General features: G+C 37.8%; 1 protein-coding gene across 31 annotated transcripts in view; it reads right to left on the bottom strand.

Annotated features, from left to right (window-relative positions):
- Positions 1–610: 610 nt before the first annotated feature.
- The window catches only part of Zbtb20 (zinc finger and BTB domain containing 20), a 793,227-nt gene continuing 768,615 nt past the window's right edge, over positions 611–25,222 (bottom strand). For all 31 annotated transcript variants that reach the window (XM_078044182.1, XM_078044180.1, XM_078044181.1 and 28 more), the window contains one exon: positions 611–25,090. In XM_078044182.1, the coding sequence (XP_077900308.1) occupies positions 24,669–25,090 (422 nt within the window). In that variant the 3' untranslated portion in view covers positions 611–24,668. The remainder of the gene's footprint in view (positions 25,091–25,222) is intronic.

Here is a 25,222-nt window from a genome sequence, read left to right as displayed (position 1 = left end):
ATGAGAACAGGAAGACTAGAAAGCACCTATGGGGATAGTCACGTATAGGAAAGGGTGTAGGGAACAAATAGGAGTCTCTTAGTCTCTTAAATCTTTGAATAGAGATATACTTTGTGCCATAATGTTTCTATTTTGCATATAGATCCAAGAACCCCAAAAGATAAAAAGGAGGCTCTGTGATAGATTCTCAGCATAACAGTGATGAGGGGACATGAGGGTAGGGGGGCATAGTGCCATGTGGGATTGGTTATTTCCACAGCAGATAGATGCTGGTTTTCATGTGAGAAAAGACAAAAATGTGAATGGGTTTATACAGTAGTAAATGAGCCTTGTCATCATTTTGAAGTTTGGACTGGTGTAGGATGATGCCCAAATTTGTCTGGTATTTTCCCAAAGTGAGTTCAGTATCACCAGTCCTGTGATTCCTACTGCTTGTATCAAGAGGACTGATATATTGATTTATTTTTTTTGACCTTCCAGGTACAGTCCTCTATTTGCATAATCTCAGACTATAGCTAGACCCAAAGTGTAAAAAACATGTGGAGAGCTGCCCCAAACAGACTATATGCCATGCCCACCACATGAAGAAGGCACCAATGGAAACCAGGAGAAGAGTTTTTTTTTTTTTTTTAATTATTCCTTCATATTCAAACTTCACAAACAGTGTGAACTTGTACAATACCTCGGAAAGTGAAACTTACAAAAAAAGTGCTGGTAACATTTAAAAAAAAAAACAACAAAACCCCAAAAAACAAACATCATTCTTAGCAACATCAATTACTCTTCCACACAAAACAGAAACCTTGTAAAATTTATTTTCGTATTTTTAAGGCGTAATACTTCCGTATAAAGTATATGCAAGAGATAAAACTTCACAGTATTCCAAAATGTCACAATAATAATAATAATATAATAGTATAATGAAGCGCTACAGTTAATTTTTCTTTTTTTTTTGAATGTTTTTTTCCTGTTTAAATAACAAATACAAGTCACAGGTAAATATACGTGAGAAAAATACGAGGCTAATATTAAATGGCAGGTAAGGATACTGTCACTGTAAGAAAAAACTGGCAGGATGTGTGTATTTAGTCTATATTTTAAAGCACTTGATAGAAAAGGCGTATGCAAGGTTTTTCAAAACAATTTTTTTTTCTGTTTGTTTGTTTGATAACTGACAACAAGAGTATAATGAGAAAAAAAAAAAGGAACAAACTCCCTCTCAAAACTATTGACCTGCTCATCCCAAACCATGTACATATTGATGGATGGATGTGTGAGTTCATGGATTTATACAGCACACAGATTGGTACCAGCAATGTTCCATGCCCGCCTGCAAAGATTGAAGGGTAGAGTCTGCAGTCATTCAGCCCAGCCTCCTCTTAGAAAATTATTCTTTCAATTTAAAGCTCTCTTTCCTTTCCTCTCTTTCCAAACTCTTCCCCAATTCGTTGTTGTTCAGTCTGAAAAGACATTCTGATTAGAAAAGTTTCTCTCCATTCAAAATGCACTGGGAAATGGAAGCTGCATATACAGTGCCACCCACACGGACATTGGAAATATCACTTGGACGAATGAATTGTGTATGTGTGTGTGTGTGTGTATTTTAGGTCTGAATATACAGTGTGTGTGTGTATTTTAAGTCTGAATATACAATGTGTGTGTTTGTGTGTGTGTGTGTGTATGTGTGTACAGTAGCAATTGCAAAAAAAGGGACCATATTCCATTTCATACTAAGATACAATGTGACAAGAAACATTTCTGTGCAGGGAAAAGAGTTTCTTTGAATCTTATCACAACACTGTGGTGGGAAAATCAGGAAATGGGTTCCCCTTTCAGCAGTCACCACAGTAACCTTCATTGAGAACACACATGCCCAGGTATCTGGTCTGTGCACATGTGTATGTTAACAGCTAGCCATTCAGCCAACAGGTAACAGAAAGACAGCAGATAGCAAAACACGGCGATAAGGTGCTCAAAGAAAAAAGTGGCACCCACTCCTCAAATGGATGGCCACATTAAGGTGCTTCGAAAAGTTTTTTTTTTTCTTTTCAGTTTTTATTTCAAACATTAAGAGAGTACTGATTTGCACATGGTAGTTCTGAGCCAGGCCAAGGGTTTTGAGTTTTCTGACATCTTCCTCTGAAAAGGGCTTTGACTGTAGTTGTTTTGTTCAGTTGGTTGTGGTCACTTGAGTTGATAACTTTTTTTTTTAATAGCCAAGAACTGAAATCAAATCAACATGACTAAAAGAAATAACTGATGAAATGGTATAGAACATTACTGCATTCCCATTGGATCAAGATGGTTTCGCCCATTTTTCCTTTTTCACTAACACTGTTCCTTTTTTCTTTGTTACAATCCATTCCTTATGAACCTACAGAAATGACCAAAGTCACTGCAAGTAGCTGTTTTTATTTTTTGTGATCTGTTGCAAGAGTCCAACCTTGTTTCCTCTGCTGCTGTTTGTGTAGCATCTGGTTTTGTAATGAGCATCTGGATTTGTAATGAGCATCTGATTTTGTTATGTGCATGTGTGTATATATGCACATATACACACCTATACATGTATAATATATACACTATATATATGTGGATATATATAGGAAATGTGTATACATTTATACATAATATAGTGTATACTGTTTCAACTGGAGATAAACTGAACTGGGTTCAGACACTAGCACATGGTTATTTTTCCCCTGCTCCCTCTGTATATTTTAAACAGTCTGGAGCTTTTATTTATTTTTTTAAAGTGCATTTTCAATGCAGAATAACTGTAATCCACTGATTCCTTGGAAAACATTTTTGATGAGAAAAATCTGAAAGTTCTCAGCCCCAAGCAAGAGAAACCTGGGTTTGTTCATGCCAGGGGCTGACGTGGCAGTGCCAGGCTTGTGCCTGAGTGATTACTGGGCATTCTGGACTTCGGGCACCTTAGTAGCAGCAGCAGCAGCAGCAGCAGCACCTTTGTGAGAAGGTAGAGATAGAAAAGGAAGAAGGAAGGAAAGTTTAGATGAGAAAGAATGAATGTGTTGTGTGTGCACGCTGGAATTGTGAATTCTGACTGTAATGGGTTTGTGCAGTCCCTGGTTGGCTTCAGCTAAGAAAGGCCTTTTAGCTTCTTCCCCATCAACTGACACCAACCTCCTTGTGGCCCCCCGCGTGCTCTAGCATCACCCATAGTCCCCACTCCCGAGGCTGACTTCTCTGTCAGTTTCCTGTGGGTATGTGAGTGCCAGCATCAAGTAGGAATAAGGCACCAGAGAAATCAAAATGTCACAAAAAGATGCAAAACCCCATTTCAAAGAGCCTCTCCCATTGCTCCATTTAAATATTGCATGTGATACCATTCATTTGTGTGTACTTAAAGTGTGTCGAATACAGTCTCTGAAAGGAACTTGAGGCCCTTCAGCACCAAAGGTCTTAGGAATGCACCCTTTGTCTAAACATACCCACACTCCCACTCCCCTGCCCACCCCACCACAAGCAAAAGCACCAAGTCGGGAGAACAAGGCAGCCTGCCATTGCTCGCCTCATTTTGATAAGATTAAAGTCTATAAAATAGAAATTTCAGGAATTGCTCTAAAATCAAATGGATTTAGGCTATCGGGTATCTGATTACTTGATGCTCTAAATGTCCAAAGAATGTTGTGAAAGGGTTGAAATGTTTGTGTTTAATGTGCTAAACAGAAATGACTTCTCAAATGATGCCCAAGTCCTCCACTAACACTTCAATCTCTGTTATTAAAAAAAAATTTAAAAAGACATTGTATAAAGAAAGAGGTTCATCTAACTATAAAAGGAAAAAAATGAAGGCACGTGATTTTATTCGGTCCCACAATCCTTAAGAAAAATGGTATTTTGCAAGTGTGTGTGTGTGTGTGTGTGTGCGTGTGTGTGTGCGTGTGCGTGTGTGTGTGTGTGTGCGTGCGCATGTGGAGGGGTGTTTGCACACATGAAGTGGGAGGCTGAGGGCCATTGGGACAGTAGTCCAAAGGAAGTTGGAAAAGAGAACAAGAGAGAATTTTGAGACAGAGAGAAGAAAGGAGAAAGGAGGAAATGGAGGCCTCTCTTCAGCTTTCTGTCATTGACAGTCTCAAGATTTGGCTGCTTTAGGGTCCAGAAAGGAATTTGTTTGTCTTGGTCTAGAAAGTGCCCCAGTTAAATATCTCCAGTTAATCATGTTACAGCTTTTGGTGTTTCCCTTTTCCCTTCCCTCCAGCCAAATGATTTTTTAAAAAAATATCACAGTTTTTAAAAATTATTTTTTCAATGTTGAAAAAATATGGAAAAGCTATTGTTCAACCGAAGGCCCACTGCCTCTTCATCTTCACAGTGAGCAGATGGATGGACAATCTACAGAATCAAAGGGGAAGCCGGCAAGGTCCCTTGTGCTGAGTGGTCCCTTGCCTTGCCTCCCTTGGGCAGGGGTGCTTTCACAGCACCCACCCTTCTTTCATTTGGATCCTTGCCCCCCTCCCATCCATGGAATGTGGGTTAGTGAGAAAGGCAGAGCCATTCTAGAGAGCCATGGTGACAGGAGAGTCTTAGAAGCAGAAGGTGAAGGAGCCTGGTTAGCAGTGCGCTCTCCAGCAGCCTCATCTGGGGATGGGACAGCGTGGCTGCTCCTGAGGCTGAGGTCCCACTCACATTTTACTTCCGGAGACCTCAGCTCTCAGGTTCACCACCTTTATGCCTCTCTTTGTATCAGAGCTGGCCCCAGTCCTTAAGAAGGCGATGATCCAAGATGAAGAGGCAGAGCCAAGCGGCTGTGTCATACAAAAAAAGGGCTATGGACAGTGGGATTTCAGAAACAAATTTAACTTTGGTTTTCCAACTTTTTCAAACCATAAAAATTAAAGCAGGGCTTCGGTGGCTTCGATCATCTGAGAGCTGTTATATTTTTCTCATTTGGCAAGGCTAAGGCGGAGGGGAAGAGAAAAGGGGTTTCCCATAATTGGTTGAAGACACAGGGTGGTAAATGCTTCCACACTTAAACTCACAGTCCAGTGTTTTTGACATTTCATAAATAGCTTTTTTTTTTCTCTAAAAAAAGAATAAAACAAGAACAATCCCTTTACTTACTCATCTGAAACAAAATAAACAGCAGTGGGTACAAACTTCTTCTTGTAACAATTACAAAAAACAACAATATAATCCCAACTTTTAACACGCATCTTGAATCAGTTATTTTTTTTAACCTCAAAACTGCAGCATATCCTTAAGGGCAAACTTTTCGATTAGTTTTTTTCTTTTTTTTTTTTTAAATAATGTCTTCACCAAAAAAACAGTCTTGTACCAATAAAATGCATTCAAAAATAGAAAATATTACACAACAAAAATATGTATCCTTCCTTTCCAAAAAAGATTCTTCACAAAAAAATGTAGAAAAAATTCCAACAATTATTTTCCTCTCCTAAACATTAACTTTCAGTCTAGGGCACAATTATTTATTGATTTAAATGTCTGTTTTTGCATAAAACATGGAAGATGCAAAACATTTACTGTATTAAGATTGTGAAGTTACATCCACTCCCACCCCTATTCAAAAACAAAACAAAACCCAGAAAAACCCAGCAAACATTAAACAAATAATGTAGCTGGTAGATTAAGAGAAATATCTCTGTCCTTCCTTCCACGGCACACTCATATGGGTTATCTAGCCCTGTTGGTATTGGGGAACGCTGAAGAAGATCAGGCTAGATCAAGAACATCTTTAGCATATATCAATGCTCAATGAGTCATTAATGGTCTCCCATGTTGCAGGACCTTCCTCTGCAAAATCCTCACAAAAGAGAAATGTGTGAGGTAGTGCATAGGCAGTCAAAGGACTGAAGTGTGTCCGTAGGTGTATGGTACACATACATACAAAATACTTTATCACACATTGTATGTGTATGTGTGTGTGTGTGTGTGTGTGTGTTGTTGTTTTCTTCTCAAAATGGAGCTGAAGCTTATGATAAAAAGTAACTCAGAACTTCAGTGGTATGAGGAAGGCTGAGGTTATTTCCTTCATAATCTTTTCCACATTTAATCTGTTCAGGTATTAACTGGAACAATGACAAGATTTCTGATTGCAAAGGAATGCCCTATTTTCTCCACTCCCATTGAACCCAGGTTCCTTTAATATTTTTAGCATTGTAGTTTAGACTATGTGGTTTTCTTTCTTGATGATATTTACTGCATTCATGTGGGATGCAGTTCATATGCGTATTCAGTACGAACAGATTTTTTTTGATACCTTTCCCCCTGTTGCTTATTTGCTTGCTAGTTTTTTCTTCATGGTTTTGTTTTGTTTTGTTTCTGATTTTTAAACAGTGAAATGTGTCCAATTTTATTTCCAGTGCATTAAACAAATTTTAAATTAAAGAAGAAATAAAATGTTTCCCCTCATTCTTCTAAAAGAAATGACTTGATAAAAGTACAATATAATAAAATCAGGCATTGCCAAAAATAGCATGATGTACAACCTCAATTACATCAAAGAAAACAGACAAACAAACAAGAAATTATAGAACATAAGCATGAAGAAGCCAAGATAATATACTCCCAACTATGGTATGATTGGCAAGCACTGTTTAAAAAATAGGTAAGGCTACTCTTAGATTTCTAACTCAACATAGTTGACCACTGCTCTTCTGTCTTTTCTTTCAATCCTTAATCTCTTACTCATTAGTTATTTATATCTTTAAAATGAAAAATTTTGTTTTTATATTTTTGGTCTACAGTAGAATTACATATTAATAATATAATAAAAAGATATTTCATTAACAGGTTGGTACTGCATCCATGTGGGGAAAATAGAAAAAAAAAGTACTCAAATAGACATAGCAAATGGACTCTATTCTTACAAAAATAACCACAAATGTAGTAGAAATGATGATCAGGGCAACAGATTAAACCAAAAACAGGTATAGAAGGATATATTTTGGATAATATAAACTCCTGACACGCTATGCCCTAGAATTGCAGTCTCCAAACCTTTCCCATGATTCCCACCCTTCCATAGCCTCACTCAAAATTCAAATAGAAATGAAAACAAAATGAAAATAAAGTAGACAGGTGGTTGAGCCTGTCAAAGCTTCCAAGTCATCTTAGCTGAGATATCCACTGCTCAATGAGACCAGGTGGATAGTATTTGAGAAACTGGCTGGTCATGGGGAGCTGCTAATGCTATTTCTTTTTAATTTTGGAGGAGTTCCCAGCCCACTGATAAAGAGAGAAACCAAGGAACCAAAGAATTTTTCTGGTAATACATATGAGATGAAACTAAGTGTGATAGAGAGGGCACTGTGGTAAGATGGGAAAGAACACAGAGGGGGAAAATGGCCAAACCTTAGGCACTACCTTCATCTGTTTGCTTTGACACATTGTTTTCCTTCTTTATGAGCATCTTTTAGGATGAGTTATAGGCCCCAATGTCTTCTGACCAAATACGTGTCCGCTCAGCTGCTGACATAATATTCATGCTTGCTGGCCTCCTAAGAACGGGATGGCCATGGGTGCCTGCACTTGATGAGCAAAGTTGTAATGGCAAAGGCTCTTTACACTAACTCATTCTAATTGGTGGTTGATTCACACTGATGGAGCATTGCAGGAAAAAAATAAAAGAAGGAAAAGAATTGGTAAGAATTTAGCTTGGTAATCAACAAATGTGAAGTTTTCTTCCAGTAGAAGGAGAAGGAAAAGAGAAAGAAGATGAGGAGAAGAAGGCGAAAGGGAGGAGGAAGGAGAAGAGAAGAGGAAGGGGAGAAGTGGCATTAGTCAGAAAATACTGCTTTTGGTATTTTTAAACTTTTGAGTTGTCCTTGGTTTTTCTCTCATTCAGTTGCTCCAGTTTAAAGGAGAGTTTAGAATCTAGTGCAAATATTAGCAAATCACAGCATTCCAGGAGCAATATCCTATCCCTTCATCTTAAATGGATACTATCCCTTCAGACCTCCTCAGAAGACTGGGGGCAATGGTCCAGAAAAGCATAAGTGAATAAATTATTAATCTAGTACTTGCTACGACAAGAAAGGCACTATCACAACAGATCAGCCTCCAAGCATTTCCTTGCCACGGGCTTGGGCATTTCAATCACTCCAGCAACCACACCAAAACCTAGACCCAGGTTTTTCAAGACTTGCATTCATTGGCCACTACTATTGGCCCTGACCATGCAGAGCCTCGACCTGTACATACGCACATGCTGCCTTATGTTTCACTAATGATCCAAAGATTAAGTTCACTCTCTTCCTTGGAAGTTTCTTTCTCTCCATCAGTCTCCAGGTCATGACTACTAAAGACAGTGAACAGTGTCAAGTACTAGCTTGTTTTTTTTCTTCTATTTTTTTAAACCCCTCACCAAACCCTAAGTCATAAAGACAATTCAGTAGCTCCTCCAGTGACAGGGTCTCCTGTTAATAGCACTATGAATGAAAGGAAAACCAAAGTAGTATCCCTTGACCACCAAAAGCCTATCCCTTGAGCCTACTGTAGTACTTTTGTCTGTGAGAGAGAAGGTTGGGTTCTGGAGATTAAAATCTTTGGTGACAGAACTGGAGTGGGTATGCAAGATTCAAGGAAGAAGTTATTCCCCAAAACCTCAAGAGAAGTATCCTAGAACAGTTAATATGAGTCTATCTTAAAAGGTCAACTATTTCTTTCCATAGCTTTGGTTTGGTGTAGTCATGTCCTCTTAGTGCTTACCCAGTACGTATTTGTTAAGGGCTCTGAATTGAAAGTTTCTTATTTAAAACTGAGATAATGCCTTGAATTCTTAAGGGGTTGCTAATGTTAGTTCTGAAAGATCTCCAGCAAGGCTAACAACTTCTTTAAATTTTTTTTTTAACTTGGAATGGTAGACTTGGACGGAAGGTAAGAAGGAGAGAGAAAAAGACAGATATCAATGTTGTTATTTTAGGAAAAAGGCCTCAATTGAGAGTTTTCAAAATTGATGCCTTCCCATGTGATAGTGTTCAGAGAAATTCAATGTTAGCTGTCAATACAGGTTGTGATCTTTTCTTCCAGAACCAGAAATTCCCAAAGCTGCCACCCTGGGTTCTGGAAGAGTCCCTTAGCATCTTCACTCTTGTATCATTATTCCCCACACAATCTATTGCTTTTTCTGTGATGAAAGATTCTTTTATTAAGAATTACTAAAGAGCTGTCAAACTGATTGCTTCTAAGATTAAAAAAGCCAATAAAAATAAATCCAACAAAGAAAAGTTAGGAAAAAAAGGAAACCTCAAAGCTAAACTTTTAGGCACTGTTAAGGTCTCTTCTTACTAAGGATAGTCTGTGATGGAGCATATGGTTGGTTCTGATCAGTCCTCCAACCCTTTCTCCAATATTAAAGTTGGCCTAGCTTGTTTCAAAATAAACCTTTCACCTCACTGTTCTCAGTGTTTATTGCACTGTTCCCTTACTGTCATCCTAAAGGACTCTACCACATGCATGACCTTCCTCTTTGGTTAGCCTAATCTAGGTTTCACCCAGGGATGGAAAAGTATGCTTAGGGTGAAAGGATATCCTAATGTGAACAAGATTATTTATTTATTGTAAGGAGCAGGTACCACTGCCCTCTGTCACACTGAAACATGCACCAGCCAAGGCTTCGTGATGAAGACTTCCACATTCAGCTGGCCAGCTTCCTTGCTATCTCAACTCTTAATGAAAAGCTTAGCTGGAAACAACATTGGGTAAATTTCTTCTTGAACACCCTCCGTTTGCTGTACAAACCAGCTTTTTTACAATCAGAAAACAAGTTTTTATCAGTGTGGCAGTTTCTAGGCTTGAACAAGGGTTGGCAAAATTCCACAGATTCTCACTAATCCTCCTAAGACCAAGCATGGAAATAACCCTCCATTTTTGCGATGTTTCTCACTTTATACCTTTCCTCTTTCTTTCCTAACACACTTTCTCCCAGCACAAGTAAATACATTTCAGTAGTGCAGTGCAGTGCAGTCAGTCATACTTAGTGCAAAAAAAAAAAAAAAAAAAAAAAAGGACTCAAAGTTCAACCCAAAACAGCTCTTCCTAAAAGATATCAGTGCTACAAAAGTGGGAAATTCAGACTTCACCTTACACTTCTGTGAATCATCTCTTTTGTTGTCCCTGTTTTCAGTTCAAAAGAGAGAAACAACTAGCATGAACCTATGTATTACTCTGTAAAACATGAAGCTGATAGCCAGAAAATAAAGGGAAGTAGTCAAATGAAATCAAGGGTATTATTTAGAAGAGGAAAAGAGCTATTTAATGCAAAGGTCAGTAGTGGTTTTTATTTAATGGTTTTTATCATGTCAAATGGCTCCAATACTAAGGGAAATGGGTACAGAAAAAGACAAAAATTTCCTGTTTCCCAAAACAGGTGCTAAATTTAACAATGCTGGGCTCTTATTTTTGAATAGTGCAATCAGCTCCTCTTCAAGGGTTATAGGCAACAGTCACCTTACCTAACACAGAGAGCACTAGGAGTGCTCATTTTCCTACATTGACCACTTTTCCCCTTGTTTAATTCCCCTTCTATTCACTTTTTTCCCTGACTACACACAGATATAGATACACACACATACACAGAAATTCTCAAGTCCCCTCTCAGGATAATGGATTGAAAACTGGTTCAAATAGCTCAATGACACACTCAAGCAAAAAGTACAACTATTAAATATGAAAGAGAATTATTACACCAAAACGAAGATATAGTATTGTATCACTTCTTGTATTTTTTAGCAAGAAAAAAAAAAACATTCATAGTAGGATTTCTTAAGGAGCTTACTTCTTGCTTAAGATGAATCTAGAATCAGTTTGAGATGTGACAATATGTGTGATTCTGGAGAAATGTTTTGCCTTTGACTCTGTCTCTTCACTTTATCTGAATTGCTACTCTGTGAATGTGAACCTGCTTGTCTACTCAGACCCACACATGTGCTGGGAGTTTCAGGTGAATCGTTGTGCAGTTTAGAATAGATTGTACAAACAAAGGAGCATGGCATACTGGGGTCAGCAAAGTATCACTGATTTTCTCTATCATCAGCTTCTCAACTTCGTTTGCCACACAGGATGAGGATTACTAAAAGTCCTTCCTTTCATGTACTCTGAAAATACGACTCTTTCAACAATAGTGCAAATGCCAATTTTAATTAGATATATGCAAATTACCCTTAATTTATAGCTTAACAGTTCCCTCAGGAAAATTGAAGTGTAAATCAATGGGACTTAAGGAAGAAATTCAACTGCTGCAAATACCTTTGAGAATTTTCTATGACAAATCTACAGGTGATTCCAAATCAAGATTTGTCCCAAGGATAGCAAAAGTATAGTAACTATCTTTGTTTTGCAAAGATTCTTCTAGAATACACCAAATACATTTCAGTTTATAGCAAAATCTTACTTCAAATTTAAGCCATTATTTTCAGTTATCTTCCTGAATGCTCCTCATGTACCCTGGAAAGCAGATTAGGTATAGGAATAGTCAAGGGTTTCTACAAAATTTTTAGATGAGTTTAAAAGCATTCAGAGAAGTCTTGAATCAATTAAGTGTAGTTATTATACTAACTCATCATACCATGACAGGCAGCCATGACAAGGAAGAGTTTCAACAAGTTCCTCTGGTAATCCTGAAAGCTGGCTTTAGCAATCCAGGATGGTATAGAATTTGATTCCATCACACTGTCCTGCTTCTTCTCTTTGCTTTGTCTCTGCTCTATTTTAAAGATTGAGCCAAGAATGTAAATTATAGAACAATAAACAGGTTATTAAAATGTTGTCAGCCTATTTGTAAACTGGGTTGAAAAACAGTATGTATTCAAATGAAGACTAAAATTTCCTTTTTTTAAAAAAAAAATAGTTTCTCACTTGAATGTTTCTTCTTCTGGGATGATGGGATGTGGACAGGTGAAGTACTAGTGATGCAGTTACAATCTCCCTCTTATGACCATCTCCAGTGCCTGGGTGGTGGGTGAGATGAGAAGCAATGGAGAAATGGAAGTTTCTATTTCAGACCTCATGAACACACAGAGTCTTAGAATTAAGATAAAAGAAATCCATATAATTATAAAAATCTATAGATCAACCAAGTTTGACATTTTATTAGCACCCTTTCTTTTTCTTTGCTGGGTATTCTGTACTAGTTGCTAATAAGAAACATCTGCAGGGCAACTGAATTAAATTAATTTATCTCTATCCTTATTCCAGAAAAGATTTGAGAAGGCAAGAAGGATTTGTAGTATAAAATGCATGACCTTCATCTGCAATCAATTCTCATTCTTTGGCGGGAAACCTGTTAGTTTGGGCAAAAAGGATTTCTTCCTCAAGGAAGAAATAGTTTTTAACTATTCTATGCTCAAAGCATAGAGAGAATTTCTGTCCTCAAAGTTCTCAAGTGCCATTAGAAAAACAAAGATTTTTCATGGAGGAACAATTCCTTGATGGTAAGATGGAAGGCTTTTTTGCTAAGGGGAAAATAACTATGGTGGTGGTGGGGATTCATTAGACTACCCATGGACAGTACCAAATTAAAGGATCAAAATTTTTCACTAACTTGAGAAGAAAAAGGTAAAGGAAAAGAAACAAATCAACAAACAAACTTTACTAAAATACACATTCCTCCAGTTTCAGAATCTAAAAAAAATATAATTATGCTTAAATCAAGGTTTAGAGATAGCAAACAACTGTTTTAATGTGTAGAAGTATTATCCCTTTGCTTTACCATGTTTCACTTTCTTTGAAGGAATTGTATCTGTGCACACTTGTCCTAAAGTCCAGTGCAGAAAATAAACTCGTTTGCTACCAGTCTCAATCTCCTAAGCTATATTTGCAAATACTAAAACTACATATCTGTAAAATGAGATGCAGACTTTCTGAAAGGCATTGGGGGGGGGCGGGGAGAAGCAAGCTTTTTATGGGGAAAAAAAGAAAAAAATCCCTCCCTAATCTCCCAAACACTATATACTATAGTGTTTCTGACCATTATTTTGCTGCATTAGTTAATGTTAGGGCTGTTGGTGCTCCTGACAGGTGTCAGCTTGGAAAAATAGGAGGCTCACAAACAATATGAAATTCACATCTTGGAGCTCTAGAATATTAAAAGGGATTTAGACATTAATCTTCGGCTAACACAGGGTTTGTGGTGAGAAGTCCCAGGTCTCAGGGTTGAAAGTTTTCTTGGGAAGATGGAAGGAATAATGTCAAAAAGGCAACCTGGCTTAACTGGACCAGATGGGATAGATCAGGACCAGATCCCTTCCTACTACACATATACATGATAATAGTTAAGAATTTAGAAAAGAATCTTTTGTTCCTTCACACAGCAATGCCTGCAAAGAAGGGTAAAGGGTATTTTAGATAAAGAACATTTTAAAAACCAATACTAGGAGTCAGAATGAACAAAAGAAGAGAAAAGAGATAAAACTGGTTAGAAGAACATGACAAATCAAAGGCATAGTTTTAAGCAACTTCAATATTGGCTTTAAGAAACATTGTTTTCTTGCTAGATGCATGCCTCAGGAGGTCTTTTGGACCTTCTATTCATTTCCTTGCTCTCTATGGTGAGTTGATACTACAAATTAGTTTGATTAAGACAAAAGCTGGGTCAAGCCTAAAGTCAAGTAAGAATACATTTATCATATTAAATCTTGATTCTGTTTATTAGTGGGTCAAGCAAGACCTGAAACTATACGCCCTGTACATTTAAAACCAGGCAATGCTCTACCTGTCACAAGATTTGTCTTTGTATGAGCTGAGGGGCAATGTGGTACCATGGCAAGGACATCAGACTGAAAAGGGAAGACTGTTAAAGGGCTACTGTGAAGAAGATATTAAAAGCATCTGGAAAGGGATATACACAGAATGGTATCAGTCTTCTGGAAAATGATCTGAAGATCAAACAGTTAAAGTTCATTGGAATGAGATCTAGCACAATGATAAAATTACATGGTTGAGTATTTCGGAATTGGGCAGTATATACTGTACAACCAACCCTTAGAGTATCCATCCAGCCTTATTAATATTTTCTTTAAGTACATATTAAGTGTATGTTTAAGCCACCTCTGGTTGCAAAATACACTTAACAATCTTTATTGATCTTTTCATACTTAAGTAAATTACTACTCAAATTTCTAGGCTAACTGATAATTGTTTTTTCAAAAAGGTAATAAGTAAAGAAATTCTTCCTAATTTTTTTCTGCAATACATTTAGGTAGAAGTGGCTTTACTTGTTTGAGAAGAGCTTCAACAGTTACCAAAGTTATTTTGAAATGTTACCCCTTTCTTTAGATTCCTGTAAATCTAGTCTCTGATAGACATGATGTTTGGCTAAGTATTAGCAGGGGTTGAAATAGTCAACATTAGTGATTTTTCTCTCTCAGAGATGGTCTACTCATATCAAGAATTTGAAAACTGTGGTATTAAAAAGAAACACAATAATACTTTTCTCTTTATCTTTGGCCAGATGTGAAGGTGAGAGGAATTAATGATCTCAGCTAGTACAGTTGACATTTAAAACTGTGACTCAGGTCCTCCCACTCTCAAAAGAATATTGACAACTTTTAAAATCTGGAGCTAAAATGAAGACAGGTTTCACTCTGCCTACGAGTTTCAAGTTTATGAACTCATTGCAAGAAGGACACTCAGAATGGGTAGGGGGAAGGAAGAGAAATGAACAGTTAGGGATCAGAATTTAGTACTGGAGTTTTTGAGGGGTCAGTGATGAGACAAATGGTAATTCATAGTAGTCTTAAAAAGAAACAAAAAAAATAAAGCAGGTTAGGAAAAGGAAAGAGAAATATAATGTGATACAAATTGGATACAATTTGGAGAGTATGTGCTCTCTGGAGAATGAACAGCTTCACTAATGGTCAATTCATAATCATATTTGTCTAGTAGAAATGTGTTTAGTTGAAAATGAAGAACACATTGTTGATTTCACTCTTAGACTCAATGTACGCCCTTTCAAAGCAGACTAAGAGTGGGTGGTGCCTTAATGCGTTTCAGGACACTAGGGAGAGCTTGGGCAGGGTAGGGGAAGACACTGGCTGGTCAGGTATGGCAGGCTAGGATGGGATCAGAAATAATCTCTGAGGGAAGACAGAAGAAATGAATTGGTATGCTCACACTGAGAAACCTTAATGTTGGTCTGAGGAAAGAGTTTGATGAATAGCTGTTTTGTTTTGTCCTGAATATAGAATGGCAGGAATTAGACAGGTCTCATGAGCCCAAGATAGATGAAAAGCTGATCCAACTCTGACATTTCCCAGCCATTGGGTTGAAGAGCTTAGGGAAGCTGAAGGAACTCTTTAATCTCAAAACACTATCTAAAAGTAATTCTTATACAGGAAGACAGGATGCCTGACTTCTGAAAGTTCCTTGGGCCTGTTCAAGAGGAAAGGCACCAAATCCCCATCTTACTGGGCAAGAGGAGATTCTGAGGACCAGATACCCAAGAGCCACTATTTTATGGATTCTGAAGATGGAAAAATGTGATATATATTTCTGAGCTCTGTATTAGCCTCTGTCAATAAAAAGTTCCTCAAAGTCTGGCTTTAGTTTAAAAAGAAATCTCCTGGGAAGATGAACACTATATTGCCAAACTACCTCCAGGGAAATGTTGAAGACTTGTTAAAATAATTGTAAGCATATTGAAAACAGAAAGTAGTCAGTAAGGAACTGGTATTTAAAATCAATGTTTGAAAATACAGCTGAGACAACTAGGCATTTCCCTGTCCTGTGCTTCTCACAAGAGCAGCCCTTTGAAATGCAGCCTGTGTTATTTGGTCAGGTTATTGAAGGTTGTGCAGCCCCTTGGTCATATTTTTAGAAGCAAATATAGACAATGACAGTCCTAGAGGGGAAAATCACAGATACATTCATATGCACTTTTGTTCTTCAGATATTGAGAGGGTCAGCTCAACAAGATCACTTAGAATATGAACCCTCTTTGCATTAGCCACACACAAAAAAAAAAAAAGTTTTCACTTTCCTACATTTTGCTAAGTCTGAGCTTTAAAAAAATCCTAAAATCCTCTAAAGACAATACTGAAGCTGATAATATAAAAAGCAAACTAGAGCAGTAATGATTATTATTAAATGCACCAGATTAACTGCAGCAGGTTGGTGATGGGTGATATATGCAAAGAAATAATATGTCAATCAACTCATGATCATAGGCAGATTCAAAAGTCAAAATGAATATAATGTAATATATATTTCAATATAGAGTTGTTATATATAGTGTGTATGTTTCTAGGTTTCAGAAATACTGCAATGTAGTGTACTGTACTTAAGTAAGCATACCTAAATAGTAACTCATATTCTTCCACAAAGTCACTAGTACTGTTAATTAAAAACAATAACAAAAACAAAACTCATTTTTTTTCCAGTAAAAAGAAATACCTGTGGTTACAGTCACAGACTTCTTTTGGATATAGAAAGACAATATACATTTTTTAATAACAAAAAAGTTGCAATTGTAAGTAGCCTTACTTCATGGGGTGGGGGAAGTCACCAAAATAGAAGAGGAAAGAAAAATGTCCTCTGAAATCTGTAAAGTAAAAATAATCTACATGTCATAAAAAACAATAAACCATCTAGTAAAAGGAGGGCATGAAGTCAAAAAACTGAATCTGACTGTTTCCAGACCACCAAGCCATAAGAGTCAGCTACAAGAGCCAGGTCCATTTATCCAGTATATTACACTAGAGTGACATTCTACTTTAATGTTTGAGATGGACAAGAGCCATCAATTCTTAGAGATTTCCCTCAAATATTCCCCTGATAGTCTATTGGTTTGCTAGACATGGTAAACAACCCACTCCTGGAAAGACTTTGGCAAAGGCCACACTGGTTTCAGGAGACAGTTTGTGAATGATGACAAGATCCTGCAAATGCAGGCAGCATTAAGAAGGTTTCATCTGGGAGTCAAAATGCACATGTGGGCTCTTGTGTGTGAGTGTGTGCATACACTGGGTTTCAGAAAAGAAAGAAATGGAGGCCTCTGAGCCATGGATGGCTCAAGCCAAAGTTTGCATGGGCCTTGCCTGCCTGACTCCTGCTCCAAGAGACCTGGTAAGGTGCCCTCATTGCTACTCCCTCTGTTCTGCTCCCCAGTTGGGTGCTTATGTTCCTGGAGGAAAACAGCATGTCCCTGTGGGTTTTCTGTGGGTCAACAAACTACTTTTATTTCTTCCAATTCCAGAACACTGCAAAAGGCAAGAGTGGGCAGGTGACTACTTCCTGGGAAGGGAGCCACAAATTTGGGCACAATAGTGGGAAGGGACAACTGCATCTATGTACCAAGACCTCTGCTTGTGTGTGCTTCTTTTGAGAGGTACACACACACTCCCAGACAACAATAAATATAAACAAACACACACATGCACACACACACATCAGTAAATCCAATAGAAGTATAGCATTTTTTTTCAAGTTTCTCATCAAAGGGCTAAGTAGAAATTATTGATGGTTGGGCTCCTTCAGAATGCCCTTAAGCCTCATCACAGATACTGATGTACCCAACTAAGGCAATAGAGCAGAAGAGAGTATGTGAGATATGTTAGACCTTTGACTTCTAACTGGAATTCCAAAATCTCTCTGGCTGTCACTAGAGAATATGAATGTGGAATAGTTTTGAACTAAGAGCACCTCACACTGCATATGCACATGCATGTGCACATGCATGATGTACAGACATTCTGGACAATAGCTCTGCCACACTGGATGAGTTAAGACCCTTTCATTACTAGAATCTACATATAAACTGCAATGATGTTGTGGGTACCTGTTGAAAATGGGGTTAATTTTTTTTTCTGTCTTAGGTGTATCAGCCTCTCATTGAGGCATTCTGAACCAAGGAATCTCTGAATCTGAAGAGGGTTAAGTAGGGACTCTTATATCCCAAACAGATATCCCAGAAGCTGAGACTCTCAGGATGGTGGCTAGATTTTGTTCATGATCTGCAGATTATGCTCTGTCACTGAAGATGTGCAAGTTCAGAGTTTGCACTTACAAAGAACCACCAGATAAAACAGATGCACTCCAAAACCCAAAGGAAAAAGAGTTGAGAGATATACACCAAAAAGAAAGCTTTTTGTTGGGATTGTTCTCCCTGTTAAGAAAATATTTGAAACCGGCATCCCAGGGACCTGTGATCATGCTTTATGGGAGTCACTATTTAACAATATGATGTTTGTTTTACATTCAGTCCAGACCTATCAATGAAAATGAGTAGAGAGAAAATACCAGCCACTTCCTGAGAATGGCCAACTCTGGACAACTTTGGTGCCTTCCCAAGAAGTCACTGCTTCTAGAGTCCTCAGTCATGAAGAGGGCTTATTTTTGCCATAATGCAACTACTAACAAGCAAGAAATGTCCATTTCTTCACAGTCTTCCAATTTCTGTGTCTTTTGTCCTCTTCCCTGGGAGTTCTGACTTAAGGCAATAATTCTGTACTGTAAGTGGCTACTTGTGAAAATACCTTAACTGAGGTCACTTCAGATTAGATATTTCAGTCTGAAAGTATTCCGTCTAAGGAGCAACAGGTGGGGCCTAAAGAAGCTACTGGAATGACAGATTGTTTCAGTGGTGTGGAAAGATGATTTCTCTTGTTTTGACCCAGGGCATTTTTACCTCTCATTCAGTGAGGAAACACTTAGTTCTGGAAAAGAACTAGTGCTATGCAGCAGTCAGCTTCTACCTATTTGCCCTAAAAAGAATGGAAAAATACTACTGTTTCATTGTCACTTCCTGGGATCTGCTCATATACACCTCTGACTACTATGGATTCAGTGTTCAAGGAGGAAAAAAAGGTCTTCTGAGACTTAAAAATCTTTGGGGTATTGTGGTCAGGCTGATCATCTTGATACCCAGTGCTAGAAATGATGCTTTGGATTAATAGTTTCCACATGCTGTGTTTACAGGAACACGAAGTCACCACAACCTTTCCTCTTGGAGGGGTTTAAATGGCATCAGAAATAAGAATGTTATACAGAAAGCCTTTGGAAATAAAAAATATATATTCTCTCCAAAGGCCTCTTTTTTTGTGCCCCCTTTCTGTCCTCCTATGTAGTTAGAGCACTGGGCAGAGATTGCTTTGGAAAGTTTGCCCCACGTAATCTATTTTCTGTGTACCTAAGGAAACAACACTTTTCTTTAGAAAAACATGTAAAGGAGAAAAAGGTTGTGATGGTCCCATTGGGAAGTGCTGTCTAGTTTCAGAAAGCCCCGTGACTGGGTCCATTCGAGGCTTTCTGATTCACTGAAGACTGAGAGGGGGAACCTGGGCCACTGGGTCATTTTGCTTTCTCTGTGGTCTTAAGGGGTCTATTGAAATTCTCGTGCACCCTCTTTTGTTTGTGACTATGTCACTTGGTTCTGTCTCTGGTGTTCTATTTTTTTCTCCCTTTCATTATTATTTTTTAATTTCTTTTTTTCTGGGGAACAAAATTGATTATTTAAATAATGTTCTTTTCTAATGAGTAAAGAAGTTTTTGAGTCAGAAATCACTCAAAAGTAACTCTGTTGACCCTACCCAAGGAAAAACCCAGAGATTTCTCTAAGTACCTCTTGCCAAATTTCCTAGTTTTGCTATTGGATGTTTCCTGGTTTAGTATTGTCAAATTCTGAATATATTTTGCAATTCTTTTGTTCTCTTCCCCAGAGCTTCCATTACCCTGGACTTCAACTCATTACTAAATTAATAAATTCTTTTAGAAGATTTCTTTTAAGAATCAAGTCACAACAGAAAGAGCCTCCTCCTGTTCTCGGTCCCCAGGGCATCTCAGGTTGTGTCTGCTTCTGCATGTCACCTTCCTTTTGTTCCCTGTCTGCAGCATACACTAGCTATATCAGAGGCAGGTCTGATGCCACCATCTGATGTCTTTTCTGCAGAGTCATATATCCCCTGCCCCCAGCCCCAACTAATCAAATAACATCTTCAGAAACAACAGAGGAATGTTCCAGGAGGGGCACATCTATTCTGCCCAGCCAGATCTACCTCACTTCCCCCTTTCCTAAGGGCAAAAGGTGTTAGAAGCATCACCGAGTTTTCTCTACAAGTAAGCAATGTGAGCCTTTATTATGTTTTCCTGGGGATCTGAGGGATTTGATAAGGGACACACCTCATTTTTGATTGTGTGATGAGAGAAAACACTGATTTGGTGGCATGAGCAGGGTACATAGTGCTTATGTGTTTGCATGATGGAAGTATTTGTGGGGCAAGGTGTTAGAACTTAAAGTGTCACAAACACAGAGGAAGCCTCTTCGTTTTTCATTATCAGAATGCACAAATTCTCCCTGTTCATAGGTTTGAAAAGGTTTTCTTGGTTCTTATAGAATATTATGATGATACAAATGAAACCTCTGTGACTTCTTAATAAAGAAACCCCAAGTCTTTCTAAGGCTAAGAGCTACTGTTACCTCTTAAGGTGGCTAGGAGAAGTGAATGGTCTGCACCTGTGAATGAGCTGGGAATTCACTGCGCATACTCCAGTGACACAAATAAATTCAAAGTATTAGGAACTCGGGAAGGGAGAGGTCTATAAAAGTATTATAAGGAGTGAAAGTTTACAACTCAATTAAAATATATAGTAAAAAATAATTCAATTTTTTCTGGGGGGAGGGTGCTGGCTTGTTTTTCAATCTTTCCCCATTGTAGAACCCATGTGTTATAATTATTTCATTTTTAGGGTTACATTTTATATACTTAGGGGGTCTTTTATGCACAAATATTGGTATTTAATAGGAAAAAAAATTGCCCACTATACTGAGATACTACCAATGTTTTTGGTGCGAGAAGATTTTATTTTTCATAGAGTATATCTTAATGTCTTGAGATAAACACTCCCTTTGGACTTTTTCCCTTTCTTTTGTCCAGCAAATTCTTTTCAAAACTATAAATTTCTAAAAAAAAAAAAAAGTTCTTTCCATGCCAGTTCTTGTTCCCTGTACTCCTCTTAAGAGGTCTTAAATTTGGAAGATCTGCTTCAATCTTATCTTTTTCCTGGCTATTAAAAGGAATTTTCTTTTCTTTTAGTACTGATAGCATTCTAGGTTCAAGGTCTAAATGTAAGAAATTATAGGATTTAAACTAAAAAACAAAAAAACAAAAACAAAAAAACTAAAGAATCCATAATGATTCTCTGATCTTGAGGCCAAATATGTTTTTCTATTGCCTGAGATATTTGTGATGGTTTATTTGTGATTGTGGGTTAGCAATCTGAAAGCATCTACATTCTTTTGAAATAGGTACAGACTCGTTTATTTTCTAAATGTGGGTCAATCTGGAAAGCAGCTCTTTAGAGGCCAGACATACAGTAATAGCCTCTCAGAAGCTTCTTTGCTCCCCCAGGATAGAATTCCCAATCCAATTTAGTTTCCTCCTGTTCTCAAAGAACAATTTGTCAATTATTTTAGGCTGCATGTTTGGGAGGAAAAGACACAGTGGGAACAAGTCCATGCCATCCAAACCTGGCAGTCCATTTTGTGGTGATTAAATCACCTCACTAACAATTCTTTTGGGGCCCCCAATATTTTTTTTAAAGAGCTACTTTCTTTACCAGGAAAGAGTGAACATTAGGGCTTCAAGTCACTTGTAGTTTTTTCTTTACATGCTCTACAACAAAAGGTGGATTTTAACCCACTTGCTTACCTTTTTTAGAACAGCAAATTAGCATTAAGGCAAATGGGTCTCCCCCAGATTTGAGAAGCAGTCAGCTAAACATGACCCAAACAGCACTCAAAATCAGCTTTTCTGGAGATATTATGATTCTGCCTACTAAGGTGAGCATAAAGACACTTTTTAAATCTATTACTGTCAAATAATTGAAAATATTTTAAAGTGTCTTTTGGCCTTCTTTCATTTGAAAGATGCTGAATGATTTCACATCATTTTCCTTTAAAAATTTTTCCCTTCAATTTTAATCTTTTATTTTATGGGTTGAATGACTTGTTTTCCAAAATATCAAGCAATTCCATGGCATAGTTAATTAATGCTCCCTCTATTGGTGGCTAATGGAAATATTAGAGTCAATATTGATATTTTAAAAGGCAAAATTGGCAATAGAAAAATGGACTTTTCATATATCTGAAGCCGTTTCTCATGGACTTTTACAGGTCGGTTTTAGATACAGTGTCCTTGGTAGAATTCCTCTTAGAAATCATAATGGGTGATTCTCAGTAGCCAGTTTACCATCCAAGTCTACTTTAAAACTTCTAGCAAAATGTCTACTGTAGGACAAATCAAACTCACAAATATTCCAGTTGCACGAATTCTACTAAACATCACAAAGAACTTATGGAAAACATCCAAGTTAAACAAATGTCTAAAATATATGAATAAAACCAATTTAGTCATTATAGAGTTGCTTGCCTTGGAAGATTTCCCCTCATGTGCTGCATGGACTTTGTAAATAAAACACAGGAAAATTAGAAGAAAAATTAAATTAAAATGTAGAGTAATTTTGAATCTAAAATATCCTCCCCTTTCTTTTTAAAGTTGTAGTTTAGTGTTTTTGCTTTGTTTCAAGATTGATTTTTCCCTTTAAGTATGTTAAAATATGCCTGTTGTTCACTTGGGAGTATTATTAGGTTTAAAAAGTTCTATAGAAAACCATGGAAAAATCTACCATGGAAAAATCTCTATGATGATATCTTGATTAGACCGAGGAGAGAAATCCCAACTAGGAAGAGAGAGTGGCACCTGGAAAGATGCAGTAGATTGGTGGTCTTTTGAATGGTGGATGTCGGCATCAGGAAAATGGTTGATTTCCCTAAGACTTTTCCAAAAAGCAAAGATTAATAACTCATCTAATGAATTATCTTCTTATTTAGCCCTCGTAGCCATGGTGGAAAGAGTCAGAAGGTGACATCAGAAAGGAAGAAAGTAATTTTGGCATCAACGTATCATATTTTGTAACAGGCTTCTCATAGCGGTGCTTGTAAGATTCTGAAGGGGGAAGGAGGTATGGGCTCTGTGAAGTCCTCCTCCTGGCTGACCACAAAAGAGACAAACCCATTTGTCAAGACATCTAGACTACTAGTGTTTCATCAAAGAAAAAAGCAGTCAACAGAAACTCCAGATTCATAAGAGCTCAATGAAATATTGGAGAAGCAAGAAAACTGCTTCTAAAAGATAAAGTCCCTCCCATGAAAGAGAACAGAATTCTAGATGGATCAGTGAAAAAAAATATTCAGTGGAGCAACTTAAGCTTGCTAAAAGTCAAAAAACTACATATCAAAATACAAAGCAGCAGTTCAAATTACAGCAGGGATGGGCGGGCTACAGAGGCCCTCATCAACCCAGGCAATACTTAAAATAATAAAAATTAAGAAAAATAAAAAAAATATGAAGAAAATAACCTTCCTCTCTTTCAAATATAACTTTAGTTGCCTTTAATTCTTTCTATCTGGAAGCAGTATCGCTAACCTTAACAGTCTTGACTTACCAAAAAAATATATATATATGTGTGTGAAATAAAATAAAAGAGAAGGGATTGGTGGCAGTGTATGCAAAATCAAAATGAAAAACAAAATTACTTTTAACAATCTTACTTTTTTGTTTTTTTTTTACACAAATACTGTTGTAAATATATTAAAAAAATCAGCATTCTATCTGGTAAACGTCACTTTTGCCCCTCTATAAAATTTTGAATTAAAAAAGCCTCGAGAACTTTTTATTGTTCCCCCCACCCTCCATTCCTTTCTTTTTCTCTTCCACAAGAATATATCCTGACACTTTTTCTTTTTTCTTTTTTTTTTTTTTTTGCAAAGATTGTTGGAAATAATCCTTCTCTTGTACCTAGAAACATAGGTGCAAATCTCTGATATCTTTGTTTTATCTGCATTTCTGCCTTTCATGAAAGTCCCTCTTGATTGTGCTGAGGCTGAGGCTCAGCGAAGACACTGAATAAATACGATAGCCACTGTTGCTTGTTGCTTCTCCAAGTCTTCCTGGCTTCTGCTGAGAGGGGGGATGTGGAGGAGGTGAGCCAGGTGTGTGGACACGGCAGAATCTGGGGGAGAAGGCTGCCATTCCACGTTCTTTCCCACACTCCTGAACCCACTTCCCCCTGCCACCCCCACAGCCCTTTTATGAAATCAGACAACGTGGTAGGTGGAAAACAGCAGGGCCTTTCCTCTGGGTTTTCAACCAGAAGTGATATTCCACAGTTTTAACTGGTTACTGTAAAGTCCAAGCGGCCAGAATTGTGAAAATGTCCACTGAAACACTGCAAGCGGTGTACTTAAAGACAGTAGGCCTTTTAGATTTTGTTATATATTTTGTAGTGCTCTTCACAAGTGAAAAAATTTTTTTCTTTTCTTTTTTTTTTTTTTTTTTTTTACTTTTTTAAAAGATTTTTTTATTTTTTTTTTGTAAAGAAGGGTTGTATTTAGAGGCCAGTAGCTAGAGATCCAACCAGTGGACCTCCTGAAGTACTACCAGGCCTTAAGGCCACCATCCGAGGGAGACTGGGAAAACTATTATTCACCCGGCCTCCGGAAATGTAATGTACCAGCAGGCAAAAAACAGTTCTTCATGTAGTACAAAATGAAAAGAAACAAAAACAAAAACAGAAAGTAAAAACGAAACCAAAACATTTCTTAAATTCTAGTGCCATAGCTTTTTTGTTTGTTTATTTCTTTTTGTTTGTTTGTTTGTTTTGTTTTGTTCATAAGAAAGAGAGAAAGATACTACTTATCCGTCAGACACATGCATCCTCATGTGGTCGTTGAACTGCTCGATTTGGTCAAACTTTGCTGGGCAGACGGAGCAGACGTAAGTGGTCCCCTCTGTGCAGGCCACCACGCCTGGGGGACCAGCACGGACACCTGGGGGTGTGCCCGCTGGAGGGGTCCCGTTGCTGGCACTGTGCAGGGCCACATGTCGCTCCAAGAGGGTCTTGTGGGAGAACTTCTTTTTGCAGATGTAGCACTCATAGGACTTCTCCCCTCGGTGGAGGCGCATATGCACATTGAGGGAGCTCTTCTGGGTGAAGCGCTTGTTGCAGATACTACACTGGTATGCTCTCACTCCTGTGTGTGTCACCATGTGCTTGATAAGGTAATCCTTTAAGGAGAAAGAGCGCCAACAGATGCTGCATTGGTGGGGCTTCTCACCTGTGGGTGTGGGAAGAGACAGCAAGCAGGACAGAGCGAGACACAGCCAAGGTAGGAGAATGAGAGACAGAAAAACAAGACAACAAAAAAGAAAAATAAAACAATTATAAAAAATAAAATCTGATTGTCGAA

Source organism: Ictidomys tridecemlineatus, chromosome 3, assembly GCF_052094955.1.
Source record: "Ictidomys tridecemlineatus isolate mIctTri1 chromosome 3, mIctTri1.hap1, whole genome shotgun sequence".
Taxonomy (NCBI): Eukaryota; Metazoa; Chordata; class Mammalia; order Rodentia; family Sciuridae; genus Ictidomys; species Ictidomys tridecemlineatus.
The sequence above is the reverse complement of the archived record's forward strand: the minus strand, read 5'-3'. Positions and strand labels throughout refer to the sequence as shown.